The sequence below is a fragment of the Hyaena hyaena genome, unplaced genomic scaffold (assembly GCF_003009895.1).
Source record: "Hyaena hyaena isolate Hyena2069 unplaced genomic scaffold, ASM300989v1 scaffold_1946, whole genome shotgun sequence".
In the NCBI taxonomy this organism is placed as follows: Eukaryota; Metazoa; Chordata; class Mammalia; order Carnivora; family Hyaenidae; genus Hyaena; species Hyaena hyaena.
This window is the reverse complement of record NW_024082580.1, coordinates 44600-68975: the sequence shown is the minus strand read 5'-3', so window position 1 is coordinate 68975 and position 24376 is coordinate 44600. Positions and strand designations below refer to the sequence as shown.

General features: G+C 39.3%; 1 protein-coding gene across 1 annotated transcript in view; it reads left to right on the top strand.

Annotated features, from left to right (window-relative positions):
* Positions 1-5354: 5354 nt before the first annotated feature.
* The window catches only part of LOC120227023 (serine palmitoyltransferase 3-like), a gene marked incomplete at its 3' end in the record, with an annotated part of 47912 nt that continues 28890 nt past the window's right edge, over positions 5355-24376 (top strand). Inside the window, exon 1 of the mRNA XM_039225170.1 lies at positions 5355-5803. Within this exon, the coding sequence (XP_039081101.1) occupies positions 5687-5803 (117 nt within the window). The remainder of the gene's footprint in view (positions 5804-24376) is intronic.

Below are 24376 nucleotides of genomic sequence, written 5' to 3'. Positions count from 1 at the left end.
TGACAAGATGGAAAAATATGGGGCTAGCCCATCACTGGGGCTCTGGTTCAGCCCTCCCAGAATCCATGGCCCTTGGTGCCCTCACACCTCTGTCAATTCTCTTTACCCTTAGGACCACTACCAGGAACCTCAACCTCACCAAGAAAGTACATGTTTTCCCTAAAGTTGTGTGATTGTATTTTGAATCCTGGGAATATTGAAATTAATATGGAGATGATAAAGAAAATCAAATTCATAGTGTTAATGCTTGCCTGTTAAATTTAGGAATAATGTATGTGTGTGAATGAACTAAACATTTATAATATTTAAGATATTTTCAACATGGAAGTCTTGTAATTTTAAGTTAGGATATGTAACAGCATACCAACCAGTTCAGACACCATTGGGATATTGAGAACTTGATTTGCCATGTAAATTTATTTACATTTGTTAAATTTATTTAAGTCATTTTTTTGTTTGGCAGTGTTTTGCTTATTAAGGCTAGAAATTTCCCCAGTAGTCATTTGAAGTGTTTAAAAATAAAATACAGTCAAGTGTTTTTATGTTTTAAATTTTAAAGGCATTTAATTAACTAAGTTTTAAATATTTTAAGGCACTGCATTAACTAAGTTTATAAAAAGCACTGTTTGCTTCAGGAGAATTTAGCCTACTCAACATATATCAGTCAAATATTAATGAATTAATAATCACAAAAGTAGTTTTCTTATTTTATACAAAAATCCTAACGAGATGCATAGATTGAACTTAACTAGGTTTTCAATTTGTAATTTAATATGCCAAATACTAGCTTAAAATCCACTTAAGTAACTCATCATTTCTTTGTGCAAAGAATTCCCTAAAGAAACTAAAAATTCTCTAGTGACAGAAATTTAAAACGTTTTTGATTAACAAAATTAGGTACATTTCACCCAAAGTCAGCACCTGTGAGAAATTTATCTCTAAACATCTGGAATAGCTGGGTTATTATAAAGGCTCTGCAGTACTTCTGAGAAGTAACTAGTTTTATGTTTTGAGAGTCTCAGTTCTGAAAATTTTGAGAGGGGAGTTATTGAAGTATTGTTGACACACAATGTTACATTAGTTTCAAGTGTACCAAATAGTGATTCAACATCGTTATGCTTTATTCTTTGCTCACCACAAGTGTACCTGCCACTTGTCACCATACAATGCTGCTATACTATCATCGACTATATTCTTTATGCTGTACATTTCATCCCCATGATGTATTCATTCCATAACTGGAAGCCTGTACCTCCCACTCCCCTTCACACATTCTGCTCTTCTCCCAACCTCCCATCCCCTCTGGCAACCAACAGATTGTTCTCTGTATTTATGGGTCTGTTTCTGCTTTTTGTTTATTTATCCATTTGTTTTATTTTTTAGGTTCCACATACAAGTGACATTATATGGTATTAATGTTTCTCTTTCTGACTTATTTCATTTAGCCTAATAAGTTTGGGGTTTTCTTTAACAGATGTTTTTGTTTCATCACCAAAGAGTCCAGACATCCACGGCCGGGGGATGGAGGAACTCCCTGTTTTTTGCTACAGGCATTCTGGAGGTAACTGCTGCCACAAAAACTCAGGTAGACACCACTCCTAGGGGATTATGTCAAGGAGAAAATCAGAATAACTCCACTGCTGCTGACTTTGGGGTAGTAGTCATCAATAAAAAGAGTTTTATCTAATTTAAAATAGTATTGTTGTTCTGTTAGTCAGTGTTTTGAAACTGACACCTGACATCTGTAACACTGATACCTGGCTTTCTGGTGTCATGGTGTTTACAACCTATTGATTAGAAAACCTTTGGATCTGAATTATCCCTGCCCTGAGACTTTTCTAGACTGAATTCTTTAGACATTTAAATATTTTTCTGTAGAGGTATCCCAGACTATCACATCCCAGGAGGTATAGAGATGTCATTCGATCTTTGCATTTATTTAATAGACAGGATTTTCATGGATCAGGAAGGCAAATTAAAAATGTATTTATTATTTGGGCAATTCAATAAATTGTCTCAACCCATAATAATTTTTGTTATTTCTCTTCGTAGTGGTTGATGATTCTCCAGACAGCAGCTGAAGGAGAGATACCATGGTGCATGGGAATGGGGACATTCTCCAGACCCAGAGATTCTAGCCCAGGAGTTCATGGCCTGCTTCTGCCACATACCCTTGTGGCTTTGGAAAGTCACTTAACATGTTGGAGCTTTAGTTCTGGCATTAGCGTCACTCTCCATTACAGAAGCAAAGACCGAGTCACAGAGAAAGAATAGATTTCTAGACACTGTACAATTCTGACCATTTGCTTTGCTCATTTCTTCCCTTTTCTGCCAACATTTTCAGATTATATTATCAAGCCTCTGAACATCTCTTTCTTGCCTACTTCTAGAAGTAGACATCTGGGCCCAAGACCCCCTTCAGAGAACACCACAAGGCCACGGGTAACTAATTTCATCTTTGCCTTTAATACACTAATGAGCAGGGTTTTTTTTTTTTTTTTACTTTCACTAATCAGCTATCTTGAAAAGATATGTAAGTGCTGTGCTGCTAACTCTTGGCTCTGTGAAGGTGGAGACTGTTTATCTTGTTCATTGTCGTATGGAAAGGCATAGTAAATAACCAGATACTTAGCAGCTATTGAAATACTTATTAAATTTCCTGGTTGATCTGAAGTTCACTTAGTTATTCAGAGACACCGAATCATACCCAACATTCAATTGGCATTTAGTGTCGACTGAGGTTTTAGTATGTTCGGGCTGCTATAACAAGATATCATAAACTGAGTAGCTTAGAACAAAAGTTTTTTTCTCACAGTTCTGGAGGATAGAAGTCCAAGATCAAGGCACCTGGAAAATGTGGTGTCTGGTGAGAATCTGCTTCTTACATGGCTGTCTTTTCACTGTAACCTCACATGGCTGAAGAGGCAAGGGAGCTCTCTGAGACCTCTTTTTAAAAGCACGAATCTCATTTATGAAGACTCTCCCAACTTGACCTAATCCCATCCCAACCACCCCACTCCCTAATACCATAACCTTGGGTCATGATTCCAACATATGAATTTAGGAGAACACAAAGATTCAGACCTAACAATAAATGTCTTTAAAAATCAAAGCTACAATGCAATTCAAATAGACCTCCCCACTTATTTTGCCTGGAGACACGAAGAGCCATCATGATTACGCACATCCACAGTGCCTGATGCCAAATGGTTGCTGTCTTAATATGATTTTGTGCATATTGGAATTCACATATTCCAATATGGCAAGTAAAGTGGGAAAGTTTCAAGAGTAGGAACATGTAGTAGATATTTCCCGAAGGTTGATGTGTGATTATCTAACGTTGGTAATTGAGGGTAGGGAGAAAACAAAGTGATGCAGATTTCAGTTCTGTTTTGAGATACATTCTTTATATATGGTTTTTGTCCTGTTGTAAAAAGAAAATAAAAACAAAAAGAAAAAGGAAGAGGAGGAAGGGTAGGAAGAAAGGAAACGGAAATTCGAAAGATGAAAGGGAAGGACAAGGAAGAAGAAAAGAAAGAGGAAGAATGATAGAAACATCTAATGTACAGAATTTAGTTAGTTTTATCTCAAAATTTTTATTCCAAAATTAACCTTGTATGGATCATTAGAGCTGAGTCAAAACAACACCATGCCTTCAACCTGTCTTTCTTTAAAAAAGAAAAGTGTTTATTTAGTTTGAGAGAGCAGGCATGCAGAGGAGGGGCGGAGAGAGAGGGAGAGAGAGAATCCCAAGAAGTCTCCACACTGTCAGTACAAATGCGGATGTGGGGCTAGATCCCATAAACCTGAGCCAAAATCAAGAGTCAGATGCCGAACCAACTAAGCCATCCAGGTACCCCTTCAACCTGTCTCACTAAGTAAGCTGGGGCAGTCAGGCCACCAGTTATCAGCGTCCCATCCTCCCTTTTCATCTCCCTTTTGCATAAGTCTAGAAGGAAATTAGCCAAAACAAAAAATAACCACTTCCAGTGTAACAGTCATGGAAGAAAGACGCCAGAGAAAAGCTAGCTCTGCTCTGATAACAAAGGTTGGGAGAGATGCAATAGAAAGTCTGAGAGTGAGAAACAAAGTGTGGGCACACTTGGCATTAGGCCTATCTCATCATTTGGCCTAAGACCTTACCTTATTCCTATAGCTCTCCCTGGGGTGGAAAATTGGCAACCCTCGCATGCAAACCATGGCTAGAAGAAGCATTACTATCACCTCCTCCATAAGCCACATCTTACTGGGGGGAAACAAACCCAACCCTTGAGAGTTGAGAACCAAGAAATGAGGTTCTGACAACAGGGACCATTTCTGTTTTTCTGGGTTATTTGTTTGTTTGGTTTGTATTTTTTTGTTTTTTTGTTTTTTTGTTTTTTTGCTTGTGTATGTCTTTGTTTTTGTCCATTGATCCAATAAATGGCTCTTTTTTTTGTTTGTTTGTTTTTGTTTTTGTTTTTCCTAAGTGCCTGATGTTAAAGAAGTCTCCATTCAGGGCAACCATGACAGTGGGCTTGAGGACTGAACAGGCTGTAAATGACACTGTCCAACAAACCACAATGCCAATTGATGGTAGGAGAAAACAGCCCCCTGGTAACTAATGCATAGAGAGAATAGAGTTAATGAGTAAACCAGAGGTATGCAGGACTGTGACACTGCAGTCACCATCTGCCTCACAACACCTGTGTCAGTAACAAATCCAGGCCACACTTTTCTTTTCCTTCTACCCCCTTGGACACTGACCCATCTAAAATGTTTTGTCTCTTTTTACGGGTGAAGAAACTGAGGCAAAAAGAAGGTTAATGGCTTTCCTGAAGTCACGTGATAAAGTAACACAGCCTTAACCAGAAACCAAATATTCTGTCTTCCAGATTTGTGTTACTGGAATTCTTGATGAACTTATACCTCTCACGTTATCACTGGCTTTAACATCAGATGGGTTCTGAATATTATTATTATTATTATTATTATTGCCATTTTTGTATTATGGTAAAACCCACATTACACAAAATTTACCATTTTAACCATTTTGAAGTGTAAAGTTCAGTGGCAGAGACCACTGCCATCCATGAACCAGCTAAAAACCTCCCTGCTGGTGAAACAGTAACTTCCCATTCTCCTTTCCCTCTTGCTGGCCCAGACAACCACTGCTGTGTTGTCTTATGGAAAAAAGAATGCTGACTCTGAGCTTGGTCTATAACCAAAAGTTGTAATTAGATGCAGGAGGGAGAGGTGGGGGTAGACGTAAATTCGAAACTGACTGCACATAGGAGACCTTGACTGTGCTGCGTGTGTGTGTGTGTGTGTGTGTGTGTGTCTTTAAAAGATGCTCCACCCCCCCAGCCCGCCTCCTCGCAGTTTGCCTCTGGGTTTTGCAGTCTCCAGATTTCTTCAGCCCCCCCAAGGGGACAACATGGGCAATCTCCTTTGCAGTTTCGGAAGCAGGTTTGTGGTCCTGAAGGTCACAGTCTGAGCTGAGGAGTGTAAAGGTAACCACTTGTTTTTCGTTTCAAAGATCTGCCCCAAAGATAGGCTGTTGCTCTTCCTCTGGAAAGCCTGATCGGTTGGATTCCTTCAGGGACTCAGCCCAAAGTGCTGCCTCGCATCCCCTGACCAACTTCAAAACTAAAGCCTGCCTAGAACCTCTGGACGAAAACCGGCTGGATCCCATCCTTTCTCGCAAATGGCTAATCCTGGAGGTGGTGCCGTCTGGAACGGGGATCTGCACAATCACAGGAAACAGAGCGGCAGCCTGCAAAGTGGAAACTGCGCGAAAAATGGGATCGTGAAAGAAGCCCAGGTAAGAGGCGATCCCCACCCCCCCGCCGTTCCTCCGAAGGACTTGAACTTTCCCAGGCAGTGTTTAGTTATCCCGACTGAAAGGCCTTTTCCCGAAGTGTTTTGACACTTCAGCTAATTTCAAATACTTGGCTACGCGGAAAGTTTAGGTGGGGATGAAAGGGAGAATGTCTTTCTGTCCGAGAGAGAGGACCCGAGAGCCTTAAACTCGCGCAGATACTTGCGCTTTCCCGTGAGCACATCTTAGGGGACAGAGTTCTGAGGGCGCAGACTGCTGAGCTGAGTTTCTGTCCACCCAACAGTCACAGGGCTGACAGTAAATGTGCTGAGGTGACGTGGTGTGGGTGGCATTTTCCCCCAGTACATGCGAAATGCCTCTCTGGCTGAAAGGCGAATTCTCTTTGGTGTTTAGTGGAGCATTGTCACGGCTTACAGCTTGATTCGGGGCCAGAGTCCTTCTTTGAAAGAACATCACAGGCATTCCTTTCTGAGACACTTCAGAAAGTGTCGCTTATTGTTGCGGGCTGCACACAGGAGCCAAACAGGCTTTCATTGTTTTCCCATTTGATACTCCTCTCCCCCCCTCCCGTTTTTGGCTTTTGCTCTGACAGAATGTTTGATGGGGATAGACTGAAGAGGAAGAGGAACTTAAGAAAATGTTATGAGGACATTCAAAGAGGGATCCTAGGTATATAAGGTACCTGTGAAAAGGTACCTTTCCCTCCTTCTCACAGTGATGCCCTCTGCTGAAGCAGCAGGGGTGAGCTCCCTGACATCAGGAGCAAATTAGCATAGCCAAACAGGTGGCTTCACTCTTAGGAAATGTGGAGCTGGGCAGGGAACCCCTGGAGCCCTGCATGACACATCCCTCCCCTAGGAACCAGCATCCACCCAGGGAAAAGGTCAGATTGTTCTAAGATCACAGGACAGGAAAAGCAGGCTGGGGGCTGGTCTACCCCTCTTGGTGAATTAAATTCATGCTTCCAGTTGAAAGACATGGATGGGAAGGGCCACTCTGGAGCCTGGAGCATGTGTGAAAAGGCTGTGTTCCCAAAATGTGTCCCTCTCTTAACAATAGGCATGACCTTCGGCTTCGAAGTGTCCACCAAAAACCTCAGGTGTGGCCTCTGTGCTGAGTATCTGAAACATACTACAGTGTGAAGAGAAAACATTTAATTCCTACGTTTCCCATGAGGCCAGTCATAATAGTATCTGCCATCTATTTGTCAGTAAATGTTGATTTAGACTACTAACCACCCAAGATGCTCCATGCCCCTGACATGCTGGAAATACTGACTACAGACCTACTTATACTCTCAGCCAGTATGACCCTGAGGGCTCTCATTTGACAGAAAGGCCTTCAAAGCCATTCTTCTGTCTCTTTACTTTAATAGATTATTTAACTACCTTCTAGTGTCTGAGGTTTGAAACTTAACTCAATGATTACATTCGCTCTTAAGTTAGGATGGAACTCAGGATCCCAATGTTTATTACTAAGCGGTCCCGTAAGACTGAAAATACCTTCGGACATCAAGGGCTCTCTTAGGAAATATGAGGGCTGCTCTTGTCTCTTCTAACAGCTCATTCTGAAGAGCCATCCAGAACCTGTTGGTTCAGATATACTTAGGTGTTAGTAAATTGAAATTAGCTTCCACAGAGAGTCTCAGTTATTATTTGAAAAATATTTCCAGAAAGAATAAACCCTGCTGAGATCTCAGTGTAGTAAGGCAGACAAGTAGTAAGGTTTTCCCCTTGAGAGGAATGAAGTCATGTTTACTACATCATCTTCAGCCTCTAGTTTTAGTACATTTTGCTTTGGAAGACTTTAACAAACTGGATCATAGCCAAAAACCTTGCCGGATGACAAGAGCAATTCATAAAGGTTTATAGATATCCTGGGCCAGTGGTCTTCCCAACGCGTTCTGCCAAGCATAAGGTCCTAGGAAGCGGGATCCCAGATTCTACCAGCTTCTTCCAAGATTCCCTCACCCTTTCTCCTCTTGCTTCTTTGCAATCATACGGCACTACCTCTGCTTCTTTTATGTACTGTGGGGCTCTGCAAGACTCTGAACAAAAGGTTCTTTGGCATAAAAAAAAATATATGTGAGCATCACCGTGAGGCTCTCTCTCAAGAACCCTCCTGCTCTTTGCTCCAGTGTAGCATGGCTTTGCCAGCCCCACACTGGAGTTTAGCTCACTGTCCCAAACTCAAGGTTAGCAAGGGAGCAGACTCTTATCTAGGAAACTTCTAGAGATCCTTTCTGGAGCTTTTTTGGAACTTCACCCTATTTCGTATTATCTTCTCTTTAAACCTCATATGTCCTGAGGGTGCACTGACCCTTGGTTTTCATCACTGACTAAGTCCATTTATTCGTTCACTTATAATATGTCATCCTACCCCGTACTTTTGACGGATGGAGTCTGAGTCAGTCACAGAGGATTTGTTCTCCCTCCTCATGAGTGTATCCATCTAAATGATGGAAGGGCCCTTAATATCTTAATCCAAACTTGATATTTCCTATTGGCTTACTTAATTAATTCCCATACAATTAATTGGGGATTACTCTTCACATAATTGCTCTTTCATGTCCACTCATTATTTCTGATGTGGTCATACATGTATATTAACAAAAACCCTGGAGTTGGAAGAGTCGTCTTTCTGTCTTCATTGTTCTTAATACTGCATTGCCTCCGAGTTATCTTTTCAGGGGATGGGGTCTTCATTTTCCTCTGTTACACTGATCAGGGTGAAAGAAAACTGTTGAACTTTTCCCTAATCATTTCTTTCCTGGAAAACAAAAATATCCGGAAATTAGAGTTATTCTAATTAAGTGAGTTCTTGACTTGGAATGCTGTACTTTACAAAGTGTAATATAGACAGCCCTAAGAGGTAGCTGCTTACCCCACTGTGAATTCATTCATGCCCCCATATTTATTAAGAATCTGTTGTTCTTGAGACATATAAAGATATTTTTTTAAGTTATAATTTAGCTATTAAGAGAAAGCTTATTTTAAAATTGAATAAGGAATAACATTAAGTTAAATGATGATACAGGACAAGAGCTGTCACAAAACAACTATGATTTGAGGACAAATGAGTGGTGCAGGTATTAAATACCAGAAGTTCAGAGAGGAGGGAAAAAATGGCATGTATCACTGGTGCACTACATACCAGGACTCAGCTAAACACTTTATGTAGAGATCTCCCAGGCCCTCATTACAGCCCTGTGAAGTGGTAGCACCAGGCCCAATTTACAGATGAGGAAACATAAGAGATTACAGAGCTTGTGCAGAATCACAAGCAGCACAGCCAGGATTTGAACCCAAATCCATGTTGCTCCCAAACCAGTTCCCTTTCCACTACATTCTAGGAAACCCAAGGTTGCGGTGATCAGTGATGGCTTTGCAGAGCAGGGAAGACTCACACTGAATCTGGAGATATTTGAAATGACAGAGTAAATGGGAGATTTCTTCCTGGGGACTGAATGAGGAAAAGAAGGTGAGAGGAGCTCCAGAGATGAATATAAGCATTGCTAGGTGAAGGGCATGGAAGCCAGGAAGGAAGAAGAAGAGAGCAAAGGCTATGAGGCATGACAGAGTATGGAACATGTGAGAAACTTCTCTCAGTTTGGCAAGGCTTCAGCATAAGAGGGAGAGCGAGTGCCATGCCAAGCTGGTGCTCAATAAATGCTACTTGAAGGGAAAATATGAAGCAGATTCATGGAAATCCTTCCTAGGTCTAAAGCCACTGAATCTGAGCCTTCTGTTCTCCTCACTTTTTCATATCCTCCTGAAGCCCACAGTGTGCTGGTACATCTGTTTTTCTGCTACAGTAAACTTCTGGAGAGTGAGAACAACGAGTTACAGTTTAATTGCACAGAGTGATAGCTACCTGACAGGCCCTTGTAAATACTCATGACTGTGGGGCCCATCTAGGCTGCATATTGATTGAAACAGGGGTCAGTAATCTCACCAATTATTAGAGGAATTTATAAACTACACATTTTGTAGGTCCCTTGCAATTGCTCTGAATTTTCATCCATTCTTGTCTTTCCCAATCATTCTCTAGGACCTTTTGTTTTTTGGTGCTTATTTCCTTTTAAAAAAATCTCCAGTGTGGCAAGGTTTCTCTGTGATATCCTTAATAAATCTCATTTTTTCCTAGGTTTACCATTGTAAAGCATTTCCATATGTCAGGTGTCACAGCTATTAAGATGAAAATAGTCTGTCTCCATTTATAGTAGCTCACAAATGTGACAGACAAGTAAATAAGTAATTATGGTATTTAAGGACAAGTTCTATAATAGATATTGGAAATATTGTGGTTATCCATTGCTGTCTAACAATTACCCCAAAATTCAATCATGTTAAACAACTGCTGCTGATTTCTGTGGGCTAGGAATTCAGGCAAGTCTTGGTAGGGACGGCTGTCTGTGCTCCATATGGTGTTTAATGAGCATCCAATATGGAGCCATTGAGACCTTGGTACTGACTGTTGTCTGGGACACTTTGTGTCTCCTTCACGAGGATAATCTCTCTGTGTCATCTCTCAATATCTACAGGGTAGCTCAAGCTTCTTTACATAAAAGGTGGCTTCGAAGAAAGTGAAAATGGAAATGGCAAGGCCTTGTAAGGCTTACACTCATTTCTGCCACATTCTGTTCTAAAGTTAGTCACAAGTCCAGTCCAGATGCAAGGGGAAGGGAAATGGGCTCTGCTTCTTAATGGGGTGAGCTTGCAAAAGTTTGTGGGGGACTGGAGGAATTTTTGTGACCATCTTTGGAAACAGTCTATCAGAGCAGAGGTATATGACCCATATTTGGAAGTACAGAGGAGGGAACATCTGACCCAAGATGGGAAGTCAAAGAAGTCACTATTGGCCTGACTCTTAAAGGCAGAGAAGCCAGGATCACAGTCACGAAAAGGCATTCTAACAAAGGGAATGGTCTTAAAAAGATACAAAACATCACGACAAACATCAAGATGTGTTTGGTCCTTGGAAGCTGGGTTAATGGGACTAAGTTTAGGATGTTTAATTGCGACAAGCAGATAATAAGCCTATAAATGTAGGCAGGATAAGATTATAAAATACCTTTGTTTTAATTTACATACCCCAAGAAACATATCCAGACATAAGGATTGAGCGCAAATTTATTTGAGAGGTGAACCCAGGAATTAAGATAATGGTGAAGTGAGACACAGAAGACAAGGAAGCAAATACACTCATGAACAGATTACCACTGTGGGCAACTAGGGCTCAGATTTTTGGGGGACCACTCATTGATGATGCAGAATATGTCTCAAAGGTGTTCCAACTAAGTCACAAGTAAAAGAAGTTTATATCAATGAACTTCTGTCCATCATCAATTGAGGGATGCTCTCAGGAGCATTAACCCCATAGCTCTTCTAGCCTGAGTATATATGACCAGAGAAGGCCCTCAAACTGAGCTATAAGTGCTTGCAGTAGGAAATAATCAGAATGCAAGAGATAGAGCAACAAAAGTGTATAGTCATATATATTTGTAATGAGGCAGTTTTGAGAAGAAAATTAGCTTGATCAGATGTGGTTTTCTCAGACTGTGTGGGTTTTATATCTGCTGACTTCTAGAACAGGGCTTATGGATTATCTTGTGGCCTAATTATGGAAGACTAGATTATGCTCTTAAGCAGCATAAGCAGAACTTCCTACTGTGGCTGGCAATGGAGAAAATAAAAGATGTATGTCATGGCTGAATATCATTGCCATGATTCTCTCCCTTTTTACTCAAAGAAAGTGAAAAAGTAGAAACTCTGAAGAAAATTTTAGTAAATTTTATCTACACAAAAAAATCTAAAACTATGTATAAAAAAAGATGTCATAAAGAACAATGAATAAAAATCAGTTGAAAAATGTAATTGAAGTAAAAGCCCCATTTACAATAGCATCAGAAACATGTTGTACTTGGGAATAGATGTCAGAAATAAAGTAAAAATTAATTTCAAGAGAAAATCAATTTTGAACAACAGCATTTAAATGCTGCTGAAGTACATAAGAGAAAACTGGAATAAGTAGGAAGGCATACAATCCTCATGGATAAGAAGACAAAGATGAAAAGTATGTTATTTCTGTCTATATTAGTCCATAAATTTTATATGAGCCCACTAAATGAAAAAACATACATTTTTTGAACCAGACAAATAGCTTTTAAAACTAATGTACAAAAATTAACAAGCAAGAATAAATAACAAAGTTGTGAAAAAGAATGATATTGAAAGGGAGCCAGCACTACCAACTAATAAACCATGTTATGCAGTGCAAGAATTAGAGTGGTTTTATACTAGCACATAGAACACACATATAAATATTGTATCCAATTGTTAAAATTAATTCATAATAGTGCTAAAAGTATACATTTTCAGTAATATTTGCATATAGAAACTATAGCGATAATATAATACTCAGGAGCCATAAAAGAGGTTGAAAATTTGACTACATAAAAATCAAACATTTCTTTCTGCATGGCAACAAAACAAAAATAGCACCATAAAATAATCAAAAGATAAGTTACAAACTGGGAAAATGTTTGCAATTCATATCACAAAATGCAAATTTCTTAATATATAAAAAAACTTGTATAGGCCAATATAGAAAAGCATACAAAACCAAAGAAAAAAAATAGCCAAAGATATAAAGAAAGTCCAAATGGAAATACAAAAGTTAAGAAATGGAAAGAGAAGAGCAGGGTAGTGAGGAAAGGAAAGGAATATAGTAGAATCAGTTTCCATGAGAAGGGAAAGAAAAAGATCATTTTCTCATGTTGTGTCTGTAAGGTACAAAAGCAAATTGAAACTTAGTTGGAATAATCTAATTATTTTGATCACTTCAATAATAATTGTAAGGTCAGTAAGTGCCTAGGTAGCCTAGTCAGTTAAGTGTCTGAGTCTTGATCTCAGCTCAGGTCTTAATCTCAGCGTCTCAGTGTCATGAGTTCAAGCCTCACATTGGGCTCTGCACTGGGCATGAAGCAAAAAAGAGGGGAGAAAAGAGAAGAGAAAGAAGAGGAGAGAGCAGAGGAGAGGAGAGAGGGGGGAGGGGAGGGAAGGGAAGGAGAGGAGAGGAGAGGAGAGGAGAGGAGAGGAGAGGAGAGGAAAAATAAAAGCGTAATAAGTATTAAAAGTATCTAAGATTATTGGTAACTACTACTTGCCAGGTCCTTGTATAAAATCTGCCTCATTTAATTCCCATAATAATACTGCCAAATGGATATTATGAGCCATGTTTGTATACATGAGATATTGAGACTCTGAGGACATAAATATTTTCCCCAGTTAGAAGAAAACTGGGACATAAACTCTAGATCATACCCCTCAGCCCAACTTCTTTTTATTCCAGTACATTGCCCTGGACCCCATGGTATTATCTACTTTCCATTAAAATAAGCTTAGAAATCTTTACTTTAAGAACTGAAAATAATTCCAGTTGCCTATGTTATCAAAGAAAAGAAAGAGGCTTATGCTTTCACTGTGATCAAAAATACTCTAAAATATCATGCTCCCACTCCTAATACATGTTGGCCTATAATTAATAACCTTTGGAGGTAACCTTAGGAGGTAACCATTGTGATAATCCCCAACATGTATTGGGTCTTTCTAAATGCCAGGCATTGTAAGTGCTTTGTATTCATCATCTCACAACATTCCTCTGAGGCAAATACTATTATTATTAGACCCATTTTAGAGGTCTGATAAAGGAAACAGAAAGTTTCACTATCGAAGCTTAGAGGAAAGAGAAAGTTTAAGTAAGTTAACCATGGTCATCAGCTCACAAGTACCAAGTATAGCTTTGGAAACTAGGTTTGTCCAATTATAGAACCCAAGTCCTTAGTCTACACTGCCTCTCTAACTCAAGATGTTCATAGAAATGGGATTCATACCTCCTTCTACAGCAAAGAGGCTAACTTAACTCAGCCTTGAAGGGCAAAGTCAATGTGAGTTAAAGGTAGTGTGGATTGTTTTGCTTGCTTACTTTTATTGTTCTTTTTAAAAATTTTTATTGAAAATTTTTAACATTTTTATTTATTACTGAAAGACAGAGAGAGACAGAGCATAAGCATTGGAGGGGCAGAGAGAGGGCGAGACACAGAATACGGAAGAGGCTCCAGGCTCTGAGCGGTCAGCACAGAGCCCAACATAGGACTTGAATTCACCAACTTCAAGATCATGACCTGAGCCGAAGTCAGATGCTTAACCGACTGAGCCACCCAGGTGCCCCTACTTTTATTGTTCTTAATGAAAATTTGAGCTTATCACAAAATGGCACCAAACTCACATATGCCAGAGCTTTCACTATGTGACATAGTCCACTTATGGATACACTACATCAATGCATTGGCTCCCCACCTCCATTTTTTACTTTAAACAACTCTGATTTTAAAGAAAATTAATCCATGTGACTCTGAGTAATATGGACTCAGACTGAGCCCCACATGGAGCTCTGGAATAATTTGATTTTCAGAAGCTTTCATCCAGGGCACATGGTCGCCCTGAAAAGGCATTTCCTGATAATAGTGACATATTGGACATGTAATGTGATAGATGGAGGATAGTTGCAAATTCTTTGGGACATTTCCCATTGAGAGGTTTGAATCTTGGCTGGACCTAATGACTTACTTGGCTCATAGCATGAGATAGAGGGGATAATCTGGAACTTCTGAAACTAAGTTACAAGAAGCCTGTGGCTTGAACCCAGTCCTCTTAGAACACTTGCTCTTGGCACCTAGCCACCATGCTTGGAGGAAGCCCAAACAGCCCCAATCAGAAGCCCAAGTAGAGAGAAACCAAGCATCCTTGCCATGCCCCTGGCTAAGATGGGGCACAGGCTTGTCTACTGTGTGAGTAACCCATCTTGGAAGTGGGTCCTCCAGCCCTGGTGTCTATCTTCTCCTATTGATACCTCATGCAGTAGAGATGTGTGGTTCCCACTGAGCCCTGCCCAAATTATAGATTCTTGAGCAAATATACAAGGTTTTAACTGCGGCTTGTTAAGCAGCAGTAGATAAATGAACATGTGAATATTCTATTTCTTTAAAATGCTCAGAAAAATCACTTTGCAATCCCACTTAATAACCATTTGCTAAAGTGCTGGCATTTGCCTTCTGAGGGAAGAGTTTGTCTGGGCCATCCACTGCATTTAATCTGTGGCAAAGATGTCTTTCCCTAAACTGTACACTTTTGTTTTGTTTGGCTTGTGTTTTGAAATAATGGCTATATGCTTTAAGATGAGTGTCTGGCTGGTCTAGCCAAATACCAAATACAATAAACTCAAATATCACCAATACAAAAACACAATCATTTGGATGCTACCAAATTTGAAGTGTAATTATGCAACCTGAGGAGGCCTATAATTTACTGCATTATCTAATGAAGAAAGAGCTGACTCAGGGGAGTGTGTGTGCTAAGGTGCAGATGTTTTTATTAATTAAAAGAATACATGTTTTTAATTAAGCATATTTAATATCTGCCACTTAAAATTAATTTTGTCTATTTGTTAAAGTTTCCTAGAAAAATCCTCCCTTTGGAAATCCTGCTAGCAACAGATTGATATTAATCTAATTACTTACAAAGAGTCAACTACATTTATTTTTAAATACACTTAAACTTTGTACTAAGTATTGTCATATTTGTCTCAGTAGGCCTGAACTAATGTAGTTTTTCTGGAATTCTAAAGTATACCAACCTATTGTTAGTTTCCTGAGGAACCTCCACACTGTTCTATGACCCAGCAATAGCACTGCTAGGAATTTACCCAAGGGATACAGAAATGCTGATGCATAGGAGCACATGTACCCCAATGTTCATAGCTGCACTCTCCACAATAGCTAAAACATGGAAAGAGCCTAAGTGTCCATCAACAGACGAATGGATCCAGAAGATGTGGTTTATCTATACCATGGAATACTACATGGCAATGAGAAACAATGAAATCTGGCCATGTGTAGCAACATGGATGGACCTTGAGGGTGTTATGCTGAGTGAAATAAGTCAAGCAGAGAAGGACAAATATTGTATGTTTGCACGTATAGGAGGATTAGGAGGAACTTGACGGAGGATCAAGGGGGAGAAGAAGGGCGGAAATGGTGGGGGAAAGGGAGAGAGGCAAACCATGAGAGACTCTTGAATGCTGACAAAAACTGAGGACTGATGGATGTTGGGGGGAGGGGGGATTGGCATGGAGGAGGACACTAGTGGGGATGAGCACTGAGTGTTATGTGGAAACTAATTTGACAATAAACTATTTGGAAAAATAAATAAAATAAAGTACATCTTAAAAAAAAGGAATAAAAAAAAAAAAGAAATCACCTCAAAGCCTTTTTATCTCACTCACAGTGTAAACCAACGTTGTTAAAAGTACCCCAAATATTTTGGGATCTGATAGCTCTTTCCCATTCTTTCTTTATCATCTGAGGCACTTTCCTATGCTTCCTCATCTTAGGTTACACTGTCTTTCAGGATAGTCTCAAACAATCCTAGCATCCTTCCCCTAAGAGCTTTTCCTTTTGTTGGGATGCTCTTCTCTAGATATTTGCATTATTCAGCCTCTCATCTCCTTTAGATTTTTATTAAAATATCATCTTCTAACTAAAGGAGTTCTGCTCTGAGTATCCAATGTATCTTTCTAAAAATAACACCTATAAATAACATTTAGTATTTTAATAATTTGTTATGTTTGTGTTCTCATTTGTCCTTCTTCCTACCACCACCAACACATAAGATTCACAAGGGTGGAAACTTTATGCTTTTAGTTTTTTGAAGGTGTTATGGAAATTGCGAACAGTTAAAAGTATCTGTAATATAGTTGTTATACATAGATATTATTTGAATTATTATGTATCTTAAGGGGTTGTTGAAAAAGTACAGGACATAATGTACATAATCCCTGAGTGCGTATGGAACATAATAGAACTGTAGTACATACTATTCTCTAGGACATGCCTTAAAACCTCAGAAAGGTCATCATACTTTAGGATATGAAGCTGGACACCTCAGTCCCTTGAGAGAAGGAGGTATGTTAAGCTTGTCTTGGTACATAAGGGACATTTGATTGAGAGGATCAACAGTAGACTGGCTATCTTTTTAGATAAACAAAGTAATTTTAAATAGGTCACTGGATTGCATATTTAAATATTTTTCTAGAATAATTACTTTTCTGTGTTTCCACTAAGTTCAGCATTGTATAGAAGCCTATGCCACTTCACTTTGGTTTTATATCTGTAGAATGCAAATTTTATAACACAGGATTAATGTTACTAAAGTTATTTCCAGTCTTTATTATATACCTGTGATTATAGTGAGAAATATTTGCAGTCAAAAATGTCTACGATTAATGAAATGTTTAAAGTTTTCAGTTTAAAATAAAGCATGTTGTCTAAATTTCAAATAAACACTTTGTAAAGAAAAAAAAAAGTATACCAACCTATAAATTCATGTGTGAAGGAGCTGTTGCCACTAATTTAGAAATAAATTTGCAATTTAGTTTAACCATTTGAAAAACAACACTGTGAGCATAGTTCTGAGAAGTATTCAGAATTGTTCCTGGTCTATTTTATCCATCACATAGCCAATCTGAATCCTGCTGCCTCAAGAATTTCAAAAGAAGATGGAAATCCAAATGGGGTGGGAAGAGGTGCCCGGGAGGGGTGGGCACCGGGGCGGGGGGTGGGGGGGGGAGGAAATCTCCTGATTTTTAAATATTGGCATCTAATCTTTAAAAATTCAAATAGTATGGATTTCAAGGAGACATTGCTACCAGCCACAAATCTATAACCTATAGGATGAGAAAAATAAGAGGTCATTAATTGAGTGCTATTTCCTCAAATATATTTGGGAAAATGGCTCAGGGAATTTGGCTCTTCTTAATATAGACTATATTTTTTAAAAAGCAATAGAGAAGACTCACATCTTCATTTTCCTGAGTTGTTATATTGTCACTTGGTCCTGGCATGTGTAAGTTTGAGGAACAATTATGACCAACCACATATACGTGATTTCCCTGACCAAATATTAGGTCACAAGATGCTCGTCAAAATGTCAGAGAACTGCCAATATTTTACTGGTCAAAGCTCATTCCTCAGGCTTTGTAAGAAGTGACCCACAAACCTTTTGCGAGACAATGCAATCATAGGACCTAGTCACCATTATTGTTCTCTAAGTATGATATAACTGGGCCTTCAAAAGTTGCCCAAGGAAAAAGTTATGTGCAAATAATGATTATCCTCATAACTACAAGTTATACCTGACTATTCTTTTGCTGCCATGTGGGGCTCAGCCTATTGGAAGTCAAGGATCCTTTTGAGAGGTTGCTAGATACTTCCTATGAAGAAATTTATAAGTCTGTAGTCCCAAAGTTTTCCAGGTAGAGAATTCATACCTTCCCTGACTTTCTCAAATCCCCAGGTTAAGAACCTCAGCTCTGGAGTGCCTCTATTAATTAGGCTATATCTGCTCTCACAGCAGATATAACCAGAAAAACCAGCAAATCAACCTCTCCAGGGAAGATAGGGTAAGGAATTCACAAGTTGATACACCATAGAGAGAAAAACACATGTGATCCAAAGCCACTTGGGTGACAAGCCCCACGTATGTTATTTATTTACTTAGAAAATTAATTTAGAATTTTGCATGCTACTCTACAGTGCATTCATACTTTTTTTCTTTTTACTATAAAAGCATTTTTAGATCCACCCTAAGAACCTTGAGCAAAACTGAACCTGAAGTTAAAAAGATATTTCTTTTCTGGTGGCTTTTCACACTTCAGCACCCCTCAGGATTTCCCAGGAAACCACTTCAGGAGGAATGATAGCAGGAACACCCATAGCTTCAACATCAAATAGAACTGGGTTTGAGTCCCAGCTCTGAACCTTACTAGCTATATACACTGGGCAGCTTCATGTCTCTGATCCATACCCCACAAGGCAATGGTGAAGATTAAATGAGATAGCATATGTAAGCCTCCCCGTAACTATCAGATATACAATTGATACTCAATAAATGATAGCTATTATCTATTGAAGTTAGCTTACAGCCATCTGTTTCTCCTCTACTGCTATTATAAGAATGTTCAGTATAGTGCCTGGCACATTATAGGTGCTCAATAAATGATAGTCTTAAACCTTCAAATTCCATCATCCAATGGTGCCTTCTCAGTCCCCATTTTACTTGGCCTGTCAGCAGTAGATTGACCCAAGTAATCAGCCCCTTCTCTTTAAAGCACATTCTTCTCTTGGCTCCTAGATTACAACCCTCCTATATCACTAATTTTTCCTCTGTAGTTTCCACTCCTGGTTTCTCTTTGTCTCCCTGACCTTTAAAAAATGGAGTGACCCAAGGCTCAGTCCTTCCACCCCTTCTCTTTTCTGACTGTGTTTCTTTCACAATGATCTGATCTTGTCTTATGATTGTGTATGTGTGTGTGTATCTATGTCATTTCCAACACCTACTTTTCACTTGAATCATCAAAAGGCATCTCCAACTTACCATGTCCAAAACAGAGCTCCTGGGACTCCTACCCTCCACCTTCAAATCTGCTCCCCTTAAAGTCTTTCCCATCCCAGTAAGTGGTAACTCTGTCCTTCCAGTGGCTCAAACCCAAGCATCATTCATGACTTTTCTCTTTCATTTGACATTCAGCCGGTCAGTAAATCCATGATCCTACTTCCACAGTATATCCAGAATCTACTTCTCACCTCTCCCCGCAACTATCCTAATTCAGCCACCATTATTTCTCACCTGGATTATTGCAGGAAACTCATCTCTTCTCTCTATGCCCTAGTTATCTATTGCTGCATAACCATCCATCCCAACACATATTGGCATTAAACAATAGTCATTTGATTGTACTCATGGATTCTACTGGTCAAGAATTCAGAAACTACACAATGGGACAGGTGTTTCCTATTCCATGATGCCTGGGGCCTCAATTGGGATAACTCTACTGGCTGGATCCAGAATACCTGGGCCGGAAGGATCGGTCTCCAACATGGCTTCTTCACTTCCATGTCTGACATTTGGGCTGGAATGGCTGGAAAAAAAGTACAAGCAGGGATTTCCAGTGTGGCATCTTTGGCAGGGAGGGCTTTAAGAGTGTTTTGTAGTAAATGGAGTAGAAATCTTTTATAATCTAGCCTCAGAATTCAGTTTCACTTCCACCCTGCTCTATAGGCTGAAATAGTCACAAACAAGCCCACCTGGTCCAAGGGACCTCCCCTCACCAATTCTCAATGGGAAAGAATTCATGGACATATTTTAAAACTAGCATACTCTGCGTCTGCCTCTCCCTTCTCTTCTACCACCACCAGCAAGACTGTTCTCAACAGAGCAGCCAGAGGGATCTCATTGAAATGAAATGCAGAGATGTCACTCCTCTGCCCAATCTGTCACTCCTCTGCCCATGGCTCAATTTTTACTCAAAGTAAAAGCCAAAATCCTTAAAATGGCCATAAGGCCCAATGACTTGGTCCTCTCTGACTCACCTCCTGCTTCTTTTCCCAGGACTTAATCTTTCCCAGCCACATTGGAGCAAGCAGGCCATGAACCTTCCCATGTGGGGACATTCACACTTCCTTTCCCATATGTACTTCCCAGATGTCCATATGTCTGCACCCTCTGTACCTTCAAGTCCTCACTCAGAATGTTATCTTCTTTGTGAGATGTAAGCTCACAACTCTGTCTAAACTTGCAAATGTTCTCACTTCCTCCCTTCCCTTACTGTTTTCTTCAGTCCTTAACACTGTCTATACACACACACACACACACACACAAGCTCTCATGCATGCGCATGCATAGACATACATACTGACTGATTTTCTATCTCTTGTTTGTCTCAACATCTAGAATGTAAATGCCATGTGGGCAGGGATTTCTGTCTTATTCATAACTGAATCCCCAGCACCTAGACCAGAGCCTGTAGGTGCTTAAAAATATTAGTGGAATGAATAAAGACCACCTATTTGTGCTAATCGATTGTTAGTAAGAACTCTCATTTCAGCTTATTTTGTTTGTTATTTAAATTGCCTTTACTGTTCACATGTAAAAGATAGGGAATGTCCCACTTATGTGATACACAGGCTTCTTTGTAAATTTCACAGTGTAAACTTCTTACTGATTAATGTAAAGATTTCCTAACCCTTGATGGAGAACATGACTACCATTCACTGTTCTCTTTTTAAAAATCACCAAATCACTATATTATTTTACATTACCAGGTAGCTACATGCTTTTATATTGATATTACATATCCAGATCCATATCTGATATCCAGATATTACATATACACTAAGCCTGTGGTCAGGTACATGTTTTAAGCAAGTGGAACTTTTTGAAGGAAATGAAAACATAAACTAAATATGATTGACCCATCCTGATGATTCCTGTTACCTCTTAGTAGCAGATGAAATTTACCTGGATTAGAGCAAAAATGACAAATACCTCAGGGTGTATAAGCCTGTCATCTGGTTTTAATAAACCTTTGTATTCTTAGGGTCAAATGTCCCTAAGATCAGTATAATCTGTTCGCCAACCAATGTCCCTGTATATGAGATGATTTTTAAAGTTTCATTTAACAAACTTTTCCATCACACCACATGCTAAGAACCTTACAAATACCTTATGAGTTTGATACTCTTACCCTATCCCATTTTTTTTAGATGAGTCAACTGATCATACAAAAATTAAGTGAACTTGCCTAAGATTAAACCTCTAGTTAGTGCAGACTGGCCCCAGGTGCTTTTTTCACTAGAAAAAAAATTGCCTTTTTCTCAAATGTCTTATTGTGAATATTTACAAAATCACATAAAAATGAAGTTATACTATAAATACTCATATACCTACCACCTAGATTCTACAATTAACATTTTACTATATTTATTTTATTACATGTCTGTCCATCAGTCCACCCCTCTATCCATCTATCAATTCTTATGTTTATTCATTTCAAAGAAAGTTGTAGAATCAGTACACTTCATCCCAAACCTGTCTGCATGCATATTATGTGGCTTCAATATTTGTCTATAGTTATTTTGCCCCTTCTTTTGAGGTAAAATCTATATATTATGAAATGCACAAATCTAAATTACACCACTTAGTGAATTTTGACCTACACTGCTTTTTGATTGTTTTTATTAGAAAAAGTTTAATAATATAGTTTTGACTGTGGAAAGATGTTATAAAACTGTCCATTTAACATTGGTGAGTTTAATCTCTGGTCAAAATATAACCAAACTAAATGAGAATTCATCCACCTGGTGTGCAGCATGCCAAAGAAAATTGCAAGGGAGCTTTGACCATGAAGGAAGATGGGTGATTTATTGGTGTGGTGTCACCCAGTAAAACAAGGAGCTAATGCTCAAAAATCCCAAACTCCCCAATGGCTTACAAGTCAGCGTTCTTAAGGGCAAAATTTGGGGCAGGAGTCTTCTGAGAAGGTGGACGTTTTTGGTCCAAGGCCCATGAAGTCATGTTAACAGATGTTACCTAGTTGTTTCTGATGTGTCTCTGTCTGGTCACATAGAGGTCTGTTCCCTCCTAAAATTGACTTGGAATCTGAAAAAGAAATCTTTGTTTTTTCTATTGTTGGATATTCCATTACGTACATCTGCTGCCTCTGCGTTCAAGATAGTGCTGCCTGTATGTGCTCAAACTAAACTACTTGTACATGCATAAGCTAGTGGGGTTGTTTTTCTACGTGTTCCTTTGAATGATGAAGAGGAATTCTTAGCTCTTAGGCCTGGGTCTACATGTTCCCTGGTCAGTCCACTCATGCCTGGGGACAATATCACCCCTATGTTCATTCCTCCATTTGAACTACCAAGATGGATGCTAGCTTCAAAAAGAAGTATGTGTAAATTGGCATCTCATTAAATAAAGGAAAGGCTCAACAGAAAAGGCTGTCTAGAGAACCTCCCCTGTTGTACACATAGACTTCCAAAAGGATCAAGAGCAATTTTCTGTTTTAGATTTTAGTATAATCCATCTGGAAGAAAGGGATTTAGTTTAGAAATCCCTACAATTCCACTCCATCCCTTGTCTTCTTACAGATGGAGGAATGAAGGTCAACAAAGCTAAGTGATTACCTCCAAAATCACACCAGTGTGAGGACCCTGCACACACACACACACACACACACACACACCGTTAAAGCAAATACTTACAGACCACAGTATTGATGACTCAAAGTGGTATCTACTATTTCAGATTCTTTAGCCTCGATTTTAAAGTTATCACTTAATTGCATTTGTCTCATGTAGGAAGTAAAGGTATCTCCTTTCCTGTTTTCCAAAATAAAAGCCACACATAGAAAGCTTCTGTTTTTTGCATATTTGAGAACACCATGTCAGAGAAATCGGTATTAATTAGAGTGAATGACAAAAAACTTAAGGTTTATGCTTTTTGCCCCTACCATGTGTTTATGCTTTTGGCAATAGTACTGTGAATCCTCACAACGGGCTTTCAAATTTCACATATAAGGATTCAAGGTTTGAAGAGATCAGACAATCACTCACTTGTCTGGGAAGTAGTGGAACCAGGATCATCTGATCCCTAACATCACATAACCTGTTGCCACACCCCACAGCCCTGCTGCCCTAATAAGCTGAATCATCACACAGAGATTGGGAGCAGGGCTTCCCATTGGCCCTGTGTAGGCTTGAATCCCAGCTTCACGGTGGTAGCTCTGTAACCTTGGGCTAGTGGCATGATCCCTCTGTGCCTCAATTTCCCCATCTGGAAATGAGGTCCAATTGCCCACAGTAGTAAATGGCTTGACAGCTCACTCTTCACTGGTTTCCTTCCCTTCCCTGTCTCATCCACCTTCTCTATTAGTGCTTCCTGGAGTCACCTTCTAAATAAGCAACTTGCATTTTAATCCTTTACGCAGGGTCTGTTTCTGGGGAATCTGAAATTAAGACCTGATTTCTTAAAAACTTAGCCAGTTCTTTGCCTTTTTAACCTTCAACTACCCATATCCTTATCACTGTACAATCAACCTACATCCAAGATCTTATTGGACCCTCACCTCAGTGCTGTGATTTAGACAGAATGACTGTTATTGGCCCATTATAGGGATTCAAAAATGAGGGCTCAGAAAAATAATGACACCAAAGCCACATGGATGATGGGGACAAAGGTGAACAACAGTTCTAGATATTCTGACCCTAAAGTTCAAGGAAGTCTCAAAGGACTGGCCCAGCCCTGATATGGTGCATACAACTCCATCAACTGCTCTTTGCAAAAACACGTGGGAAGTGGAAAAATCAGGATGTCTGTCCTTCAGTAGTTTAATTCATGAAAAAAAGCTATATTTTTGTTATTACGCTTACTCAGAAGAGCATCTTTGTGAACCAGTTTTAGTATATTAAAAAAGAAAAGTCCATGGGATTCTAAAAGCCTTGAAAACTGTTAATTTCTGCCTTAGATATCCATATTTGGGCAGCAAACTGATTTTACTTGGTATATCAGATAGCACAACTTCCTATAAATCTTTCTTTTAAAATACTTTCCTTTGTCTTCATGTCTTTATGTTATATAGCATGTGTCTTCTTCA